Source organism: Siphateles boraxobius, unplaced genomic scaffold (genome assembly GCF_051911475.1).
Source record: "Siphateles boraxobius isolate OS27281-9 unplaced genomic scaffold, OSU_SipBor_1 25, whole genome shotgun sequence".
Taxonomy (NCBI): Eukaryota; Metazoa; Chordata; class Actinopteri; order Cypriniformes; family Leuciscidae; genus Siphateles; species Siphateles boraxobius.
This window is the reverse complement of record NW_027508866.1, coordinates 24,938,809-24,949,832: the sequence shown is the minus strand read 5'-3', so window position 1 is coordinate 24,949,832 and position 11,024 is coordinate 24,938,809. Positions and strand designations below refer to the sequence as shown.

At 42.6% G+C, this 11,024-nt stretch overlaps 1 protein-coding gene across 4 annotated transcripts in view; it reads left to right on the top strand.

The window, feature by feature from the left end:
• The first annotated feature begins 13 nt into the window (after positions 1–13).
• Positions 14–11,024, top strand: part of tmem150c (transmembrane protein 150C) — a 16,847-nt gene continuing 5,836 nt past the window's right edge. Inside the window, exons 1-7 of one of the 4 annotated variants that reach the window (XM_077243288.1) lie at positions 57–126; positions 7,472–7,520; positions 8,462–8,557; positions 8,644–8,697; positions 8,772–8,804; positions 8,890–8,957; positions 10,092–10,219. In XM_077243288.1, the coding sequence (XP_077099403.1) occupies positions 8,481–8,557; positions 8,644–8,697; positions 8,772–8,804; positions 8,890–8,957; positions 10,092–10,219 (360 nt within the window). In that variant the 5' untranslated portion in view covers positions 57–126; positions 7,472–7,520; positions 8,462–8,480. Of the gene's footprint in view, positions 127–6,803; positions 7,034–7,471; positions 7,521–8,461; positions 8,558–8,643; positions 8,698–8,771; positions 8,805–8,889; positions 8,958–10,091; positions 10,220–11,024 lie in introns of those variants that run through there. The other 3 variants (XM_077243290.1, XM_077243289.1, XM_077243291.1) reach the window with 3 other exon arrangements.

The following is an 11,024-nucleotide window of genomic DNA, read 5'->3' as shown; positions in this document are numbered from 1 at the left end:
GACGTCAGAGGGCGGAGTTAAACTTCAAGATGAAAAATGACAGCCAGTGAGTGGAGTGACAAAAAAGTAATTTTTATTTCTACACTTTATTTCTAAAACAAAAGCAACACCGCAAGCAACAGACACGTGAGTAAAATTAAACTATGTCTCATTAGTGATCTGTTTATTACAAATCTTATGGAGTAGTGCAACTCTCATTTTCAGTTTCATTTTCATAAACCTGATTATTTATGTTGGCATATGGTGAATGGGAGTACAAGAATAAGTCAGACTAAGTTTTAGTATTTTAAACCGTTTCAAACATGTAAGTGTTCTTGTCTGCATGTGTTATATAGAGCGGAGTGTTGATGGTTTGTTGATTTGCACCTGTAGGTGTCATGGTCGTCAATATAGGACAGAAGCAATTGCAGGTAAAACTCAGTTCTTTATTGCTGGTCAGACAACACAAAGCAGGGACACGGTTGTGGACAGATGACGCAGGGACTTCGATGGTCGAAGACGAACTCGTGAAGTGAAGTGGAGACCCAAACGACAATCCAACACAGAGACAATGAACCCACGGGAACACGAACACAGGAACAGGCAAGGGAACTGGACTGGAACACCACACGGGGAAACATCAACCAACGATCTGACAACGGGGATGAGAAAACTGTGAGAATATGTAGTGTGATGAGATCGGCTGCAGCTGGTGATGAAATGATGATCAGCTGGAGCGGATCAAGGAATGACACACATTCACGCCCACTAAACACGTGCTCTCATACAACAACATAAACACGAGACGAGAAGGAAGCAATGAACTTGTATACCGTGACAGTACCCCCTCTCCTAGGAACGCCTCCTGGCGTTCCCAGACTCCCTTACCTGTCGATTGAAATCATCGATCAGAGAGTGATCCAGAATGTCTCTAGCAGGTACCCAACTTCTCTCCTCCGGACAGTAAACTTCCCAGTCCACCAAGTACTGAAATCCACGTCCCCTCCGCCTAGAATCCAGAATACGATTTACCGAATAGGTGGTCTCCCCATTTACGAGACGCGGCGGGGGGGGGGGGGGAACCGGGACTGGCGGATTAATGCGAGCATGAAACACGGGCTTAATCTTTGAAACATGAAAAACGGAATGAACCCTCCTGTACGCCGGAGGTAAACTAAGGCGGACTGTCACCGGACTAATGATCTTAGTGACAGTAAACGGGCCAATGAATTTGGGAGCAAGTTTATTAGAAACGGATCGGAGAGGAATGTTCTTAGTAGAAAGCCACACTTTTTGACCAACGACGTATACGGGAGGCTTTGACCGGTGGCGATCGGCCTTAGCCTTGGTGCGCGCCCCCACTCGGAGTAGAGTCTCACGGGCTCTAGTCCAAGTGCGGTGACACCTCTGGATTAAGGCGTGGGCGGAGGGGACCGCGACCTCGGATTCCAGACTAGGAAAAATAGGTGGCTGGTAACCTAAACTACACTCAAACGGAGATAGGCCCGTAGCCGACACTGGTAACGTATTGTGGGCGTACTCCACCATGGAACGCTGTTGACTCCAAGAGGAAGGATTCTTGGAAACCAAACATCGCAACACCCTTTCCAGATCTTGGTTGGCTCTCTCGGTCTGGCCATTGCTCTGGGGATGAAACCCTGAGGACAGACTAACCGTCGCCCCCAGTAATTTAAAAAATTCTTGCCAAAATTTGGACACAAACTGGGGTCCTCTGTCAGAGACCACGTCCATCGGGAGGCCAAGTAAGCGAAAGACGTGGTCAATGACTGTCAACGCTGTCTCCTTAGCTGAGGGTAATTTGGGTAAGGGAATAAAGTGAGCCGCCTTCGAGAACCGGTCCACCACGGTCAAAACGACTGTGTTACCCTGGGAGGGTGGGAGGGCGGTGATAAAGTCTAGGGCGATATGGGACCAGGGTCTCGAGGGGACAGGCAGCGGTTGAAGGAGCCCATCAGGAGGTCGATTGGAAGTCTTACCAGTGGCACAGACCGAGCAAGCCAAAACAAAACTGTGAATGTCACGAGCCATGAGTGGCCACCAAAATCGTTGCTTGACTAAAAACTTAGTACGATTAACTCCTGGATGACAAGCCACATTGGAGCAATGACCCCACTGTATGACGTCGGACCGTAATCCCTCCGGCACGAATAAGCGATTCGGTGGGCAACCGGGCGGAGGCATTACCCCTTCTTAGGCCGTCTTGACCTTCGATTCGACCTCCCATATGAGTCTGGAAACAAATAGGGTCTCCGGTAAAATGGACTCGGGAGTAGACGGGCGTTCGGAACGATCAAAAATGCGAGATAAAGAGTCGGGTTTGATGTTTTTAGAACCCGGGCGGTACGAGAGAGAAAAATCAAAACGACCGAAAAAAAGTGCCCACTGAGCCTGCCTGGAGTTCAATCTTTTGGCGGTTCTAATGTATTCTAGGTTCTTGTGATCGGTCCAGACGATAAAAGGAACCCCCGAACCTTCCAACCAGTGACGCCATTCCTCCAATGCTAACTTGACTGCCAACAACTCCCTGTTACCAATGTCGTAATTGCGTTCGGCTGGGGACAAACGATGAGAAAAAAACGCGCAAGGATGCATCTTATTGTCTGTGGGCAAACGGTGGGACAGAACTGCTCCTACCCCCACCTCTGACGCGTCGACCTCCACCACGAACTGACGTGAAGAATCAGGGGCAACGAGGATGGGAGCTGAAACAAAGCGGCTCTTGAGTTTGGAAAACACAGCCTCGGCTGTATCTGACCACCTGAACGGAGTTCTGGGGGAGGTCAAAGCAGTCAGAGGTGCGGCTAGTTGGCTGAAGTTGCGAATGAAACGCCGATAGAAATTGGCGAACCCCAGAAACCTCTGTAGGGCCTTATGGGAATCTGGACTTGGCCACTCTACCACAGCCTTAACCTTCTCAGGGTCCACACGCATTCCCTCAGACGAAATGATGTACCCTAGAAAAGGAACAGACTGTGCATGAAAATCGCATTTCTCCGCCTTGACAAAAAGCCCATTCTCTAGCAACCTCTGAAGCACTCGTCGGACGTGTTGCACATGTTCCTGGAGAGACGAGGAAAATATCAATATGTCATCCAGGTAAACATATATGAACTGATCTATCATGTCTCGCAACACGTCATTGATCAGTGCCTGGAAGACTGCTGGGGAGTTGGACAGCCCGAAAGGCATGACCAAGTATTCAAAGTGCCCCCTGGGGGTGTTAAAAGCAGTCTTCCATTGATCCCCCTCCCTAATGCGAACCAAATGATAAGCGTTACGCAAGTCCAATTTCGTGAAAACGGACGCTCCCTGCAACCTCTCGAAGGCTCAAGACATCAACGGCAAAGGATAAGTATTCTTTACCGTGATGTTATTCAGCCCCCGGTAATCAATACAAGGTCGCAGAGACCCGTCCTTCTTCCCCACAAAAAAGAACCCCGCCCCCGCTGGAGAAGAGGAAGGACGGATGAACCTGGTTGCTAGAGAATCAGAAATATATTTCTCCATGGCCTCCCTCTCCGGGGTGGAAAGCGAATGTACCTTGCCCTTAGGCGGAGACTTACCTGGCAGTAAATCTATGGCACAGTCATAGGGACGATGCGGAGGAAGAGAAGCAGCTCGAGACTTACTGAACACTTCCTTCAGATCGTGGTACTCCTCGGGCACGTTAGACAAGTCCCCCGCTTCCTCCTGTAACACAAAAACAGGGACAGACGGACAAGCAGACACCAAACAAGACTTATGACATTCCTTGCTCCACTCCAGAATGGCTCTTTGCTGCCAGTCCACACGAGGGTTGTGACGGATGAGCCAGGGGTGTCCAAGGACGACAGGTGCCAGGGGTGAATCCAATATATAAAAAAAAATAGTTTCTGAATGATTGCCTGAGGTGATGAGTGTGATGTCTTCAGTGGTGAACGAGATGATGGGAAGTTCTTGACCATTTAATGCGTGAACTGCAATCCTCTGTGTGAGTGGTTTAAGGTGAATCTGAAGTCTGTGTGCAAAAGTGCTGTCCATAAAATTACCTTCAGCCCCGGAGTCCAGAAGTGCTTGACAGTCGTGCTGGTGAATTGACCATCTCAGTCTTACCGGAAGGAGGGTAGATGTGGATGAGGTCTTCTCGGCGGAGATCCCACCCGATAGTAGCCTCATACTTACTATCGGGCTTGGCCTTTTACCGGGCAGTTGTAGGCAAAGTGTCCCGAACCTCCACAGTATAGGCAGAGGCCCTGGGACCTCCGCCTTTCCCTCTCCTCCCGGGAAAGCCGAGCTCGACCCACCTGCATGGGTTCGTGATCGAAGACTGGGCTTACCACGTCCCTGCCACTGGACCGCTGACCCTCGGCTCCTCCTGGAGACCGAATGGACGATGTTCTTTTAACATACTCACTACAACATGTGCTTGAATCATGTTTTAATATACTCATATAACCTGTGCTCGTGCCGTGTTTTAATATACTCACATAACCTTTGCTTGTGCCGTGTTTAAATATACTCACATAACCTGTGCTCGTGCCATGTTTTAATATAATCACATAACCTGTGCTCATGCCATGTTTTAATATACTCACATAACCTGTGCTCGTGTCGTGTTTTAATATACTCACATAACCTGTGCTCATGCCGTGTTTAAATATACTCACATAACCGGTGCTCGTGCCATGTTTTAATATACTCACATAACCTGTGCTTGTGCCGTGTTTTAATATACTCACATAACCTGTGCTCGTGCCGTGTTTTAATATACTCACATAACCTGTGCTCATGCCATGTTTTAATATTCTCACTAACCTGTGCTTTTGCCGTGTTTTAATATACTCACATAACCTGGGCTCGTGCCGTGTTTTAATATTCTCAGATAACCTGTGCTCGTGCGGTGTTTTAATATACTCACATAACATGTGCTTGTGCCGTGTTTTAATATACTCACTACAACATGTGCTTGTGTCATGTTTTAATATACTCATATAACCTGTGCTCGTGCCCTTGTTTTAATATACTCACATAACCTGTGCTCGTGCCATGTTTTAATATACTCACATAACCTGTGCTCGTGCCGTGTTTTAATATACACACATAACCTGTGCTTGTGCCGTGTTCAAATATACTCGCATAACCTGTGCTCGTGCCATGTTTTAATATAATCACATAACCTGTGTTCATGCCATGTTTTAATATACTTACCTAACCTGTGCTCGTGTCGTGTTTTAATATAATCACATAACCTGTGCTTGTGCCGTGTTTAAATATACTCACATAACCTGTGCTCGTGCCATGTTTTAATATAATCACATAACCTGTGTTCATGCCATGTTTTAATATACTCACATAACCTGTGCTTGTGCCATGTTTTAATATACTCACCTAACCTGTGCTCGTGTCGTGTTTTAATATACTCACATAACCTGTGCTTGTGCCATGTTTAAATATACTCACATAACCTGTGCTCGTGCCATGTTTTAATATAATCACATAACCTGTGTTCATGCCATGTTTTAATATACTCACATAACCTGTGCTTGTGCTGTGTTTAAATATACTCACATAACCTGTGCTCGTGCCATGTATTACTATAATCACATAACCTGTGTTCATGCCATGTTTTAATATACTCACATAACCTGTGCTCGTGTCGTGTTTTAATATACTCACATAACCTGTGCTCATGCCGTGTTTTAATATGCTCACATAAACGGTGCTCGTGCCATGTTTTAATATACTCACATAACCTGTGCTCGTGCTGTGTTTTAATATACTGCCGTGTTTTAATATATTCACATAACCTGTGCCTGTGCCATGTTTTAATATACTCACATAACCTGTGCTCATGCCGTGTTTAAATATACTCACATAAAATGTGCTCCTGCCATGTTTTAATGTACTCACATAACCTGTGCTCGTGCCATGTTTTAATACACTCACATAATCTGTGCTCGTGCCGTGTTTAAATACACACAAAAATTTTTGCTCGTGCCATGTTTAAATATACTCACATAGCCTGTGCTCGTGCCATGTTTTAATCTAATCACATAACCTGTGTTCATGCCATGTTTTAATATACTCACATAACCTGTGCTTGTGCTGTGTTTAAATATACTCACATAACCTGTGCTCGTGCCATGTATTACTATAATCACATAACCTGTGTTCATGCCATGTTTTAATATACTCACATAACCTGTGCTCGTGTCGTGTTTTAATATACTCACAAAACCTGTGCTCATGCCGTGTTTTAATATATACACACAAAATGATGGAGTGACACCACAACACATCCATGATGGAGAACAAATGCAAACACACACAACATACACACATATAACACACATAAAACACGTGTAACACTATGTTTAAGTTTGACTGTAATAATGTCATAAATTGCAAGAATATGATACTTCAATAAAAAAAGCTAAACTTTGAAAAATACTTATTGTTATAATACTTATTTTATAATGTCTAAACATAAATCCAAATAAAAAAACCTTGTGACAAGATATACGAGACATGAAATAATAATTGTCTATTTTGATTTCATGGTGACTTTAAAATCCCCTTGTGGGTAACAATGCCATTTTTTATGTTTTTAATCAATAAGTTTTAACGAAAACCCATACAACCCATTTAGATTCAGATCGCACATATCTTTAGGGATCCTGTTTCTATTCTATTCTATTCTATTCTATTCTTCCACTCTGTGTCCGCTGTGGAGTGATGTACAGATGCTTTGCGAATCGGTTCGTATGAATCCCCTAAAAAGAACCTGTTCAAACGAACCACTCGTTTGCGAACCGAACACGACTACTCGTCACATCTATGGCGCGCGGTGTCTGTGTGAGAAACATCAGACCGAGTCCGTCGGGCCCAATACAAGCTGTAAAGACTTCACATCGCTTCTGACAGAGCCAAACCCTTCACACACACATCTCACACACACACTACCGAAGCCAAACATGTCTGTCTCTGAGTCCTACTGAAATGAAGAGGACACGGGGTTTGGACGCGACAGAATTAAGAGTGCGCTGCCTACAAGGTATGGGTTTATACTCACCGTTCGCAATAAAGTCATTATTATACGACGTGCTAATTGCGAACACAATACGGACTCGCTTTTTGACAGAAATGTCTAGTAATATTTCCGTCCAGCGATTAGATTCAGTTTCAGACAATCGAGGCTGTGTATTTCTCTTCAAAGTGAACATAGTCATGCCTTGGTTTTGAATTTATTGTCCAGTTATTGTCCTCCAAACCAAGGTATTGTTTTATTAATAGTAAGTCCATCTGTGCGATGTCTGCAGCTGTATTTGTGAATGTGAGATCAGGGAAGAGAAATTAATCCTGATTCAGCACCAATGCGCTGTCCACTGAAACACCAATGACTGATCAATACACATAACCATAACTGGATTATGGAAGCATTCAATGGGCCATGCAAGAGAAATTACTGCATTTTTGTTTTGTCTCTCAATAGACTGAAACCTTTCGACGCATCAGGCAATCTCAAAGACATCTTGAGACTGGTCAGTTGTTTGATTCATGTCTTATTCACAACAAAGTGCAACCGCAAGATTCTGGCAGTAAAATGGACCTCATTACCCATAATGCATGAAGAGAGATCCACCAATCAGAGTGTTTCTGTGGAAATGCAATGCCATGAATCTCGACCATCCTGTATTCTGACACTTATTTGCATGCTTAATGAAAATCAAGTTTTTAATGTTGGACATATCTCTATGTGGTGTTTTTAATATGCTTTAAGACAAACCATGTGTAAATTCATGAGTCAACACCATTGCTGAGTATTTTCTCCTTAAAACTGCAGTGAACCAAAGACAGTCTCAAAAACAGTCTTGAAATCGCTGGTGTTTCTGACGTCACAAACTACCTTGTTACCAATCAGATCAATGTGTGATCGTCAACGATTGGATCTCTGAGCTGATTGAGTGAGTGGAGGCGGGGCTCATTTGCATACTCATAGAGCCACGTTTACTAAATGAAGCAAGGGTGTAGAGTTACATTCAAGTTATTTTAAGAAAGAAAGAATGTTTCAAGGAAAACACTTTTAAATATTTAATTTTGGTGATCAAAGAGGAGTTTTAAGGGATCAAATGATTGACTACAGGGGGACTTTAAGAACAAGTGCCTATACTGTATTATTAAGCGCACTTATTTTCACAAGGCTATATCTGAATAGTTTGCAATAAAATATATTGCTTTCATACTTTAATCAGTTATTGTACTGTGATTTTTGGTTCAATTACATGAGGTCAGTAGTTCATTCCCACAGATTGCCATAGCTGATTAGTTTGGTTTGTTATTTTTCAAATCTTTGTGGAGAAAAATACGTCCAGAATAAAGTCCGCTAAAGAAATGCACACACTTTTGGCACTCAGAACGTGATGTATTAGTTAGCGTATAAATGTGGGCTGTTTGTTAGACTGTGGTGTTTGTTTTACGGCAGGGTGGTTTGATAGACGCTCATGATGAGGAAGTGCAGTCCATGGATGTTCCTGCCCGTGATGTTCTCTCTCTTCACAGCCGCCGGCCTCTGGGTCGTGTGAGTAAAAACCTGCTCTACCCAATCCACGTCACTGATTTAAGCTGCTGTTCAGATAAACATCATATCAGTTCATTAATGCACAGGTATTTCATTGCTGTGGAGGATGAGAAAATCACGCCACTCAGTTCAGAGTACAAGTAAGGGAAACCGACCTCTATTGCATGTCAATCTTTTAAGGAATCAGAATATTAATTCCTTCTTCTGTTCATAGGAGGTCAGAATCAAAATCTCCTCCATATATCAGGTAGATCTTTACGAATTTTATTATCTATATCTCACATATTTGTTTCTTTGTTTGGAGGCCTGATGAAAGTTCTCATACCGTTTAGCATTGCAGGCAATGCACCTCCTGCCAGCTGCGTGTTTAGTCAAGTCATGAACATGGCGGCCTTTGTAGGTATGAATGGAGTTGGTTTTCTTTTTATTCATGCAGTTGAAGATCTTACAACTAATACAATCATTATTTATTAAGCACCGAAATTGCAGCCCATTTAAACTGTTGCAGTGTTCAGCAGCATTACATCACAATATGTGAACATCAGTTTAGGTGGCGTTTACACAACACTGTTTTCAACTAAAAACTGAAAACTTCAACTTCATGTCCATTTACACGACAACAGCGTTCTGGGGGCCTGAAAACGCACATTTTGAAAACGACTTTAAACGTGAAAGTTTGTCAATTACAAAAACGTGAACTTGTGAAAACAGTAATGTCATGCGCATGTGTATTATGTGTTCAGTCCATAGTAGGGGTGTGACGATACCCTCACGTCACGATTCGATACAGATCACGATACTGAACGCACTATACGATATTATTGCAATACTCCAAGACATATGTTAAAAGGTTAACACTAAATGTACTGTTGTTTAAAATGCTAAATTCAGTGTTACATTGTGTGTGTAAATGAATAGGCTTGGACTTGGTGCTGGAAACCCAAAGCACAGGACAAATAGAGACACCAGAATAAAAATATTGATTCTGGAGCTGAAAATACTGACTTATTTTAGACGAATATGTCTAATACTCTGTCACTGACTAGATTTATTTAAAATAATGTAGGGCAATTTTTACTGATAACATCAGACATTTGGCATTATCAGGACCCACAAATATTCCCCCATTGCATTATTATACATTATATTCAACATCATATATAGTAGTTTAATGTAGTACTGACACTAAAACTCTGAAAACTTGGGTGAACTATCCACGATACATATTGTTGCATTTTTGTATGGCAATATGTTGTGACCTATGGTTGTGACACGATAAATTGTTACATCCCTAGTGTTTCTTTATCGCCATCTACTGGCCTGGCATGCATAATACGGCGTTTTTAGTCGTTTTCACGGATCCGTGTGAACGGGATCGTTTTGACGTCTGGGAAAAAGGAAAATCTTTTGTTATTAGTACATCGTTGTCGTGTAAACGCACCCGCAGTTATCAAATTGCATGTTTGTGAGATACACACAGCTGACAGTAATGTAGCCTATAATTGTCTGAATTGAGTTGTGTCGTGGTGTCCAGGCTTTATCCTGGGAGTGCTGAGATACCTGCAGCTGAAGCCGAGAGTGCAGAAACCCTGGCTCAACATCGGCAGTCTGGCGGCGCTCTCGCTCGCCTGCTTCGGCATGACTTTAGTTGGCAATTTCCAGGTATGAATCATACCCTTTTTGTGGAACCATAACATTGAACCATTTAAGCCGGGTGCACACTGTGCGACAAATTTAGCAAATCCTAAAAGATTCCTCTGATCCTATAGGCTAAAATCTGAAGTCTTTGAATGTTACACATGTTCTCCGACAGCCGATTAATGACCAAATTTGATCTCAGACAAAATTCGGGCAGTGTCAGAAGATTTGACTCAGTCACCGAAACGCGTCATTGATTGATGTAGTAAAACTCCAGGTGAGTTTTCTTGCGTGTCTGTGTTTAACGTGTCTTGACTGCCGAACAGTCTGACATTAATGACAACTGAGATTTTACAGTGTGACACGACTTACAGCGAGGATCATGATCGTACAGTCTGACAAGCAACAATCGTAAAGGCCAAAAAACTTATCGCACAGTGTGCACCCAATAACAGAAAAATATTATTTCGTGCCAGTGAAACATTTCAACAAATTGAATAAAATGTATTAGTGTCATGTCACTTGTTTGGACTTTTATCAATAGATCAGTACTTACAAATTGTAGTCAGTTACTGATTTTAAATAAGACAGAAAATTGTATTAAGTAACGTAATCCATTACATTTCACATTTAATATAATATAATCAGACAATTTTTTGATTACTTTTGACTTAACTCGTTTATCGCATTGATTTAAATAAGATAATCTTGTACCATATTAATATAAAAATACAAAAAGAAAAAAAAATATTCCATTCTCTGTTACCGGGAACATGAAGTGCATTAAATATTACATTATGTCTGAGTTTCCCAGACTGGGGCTCGTGAG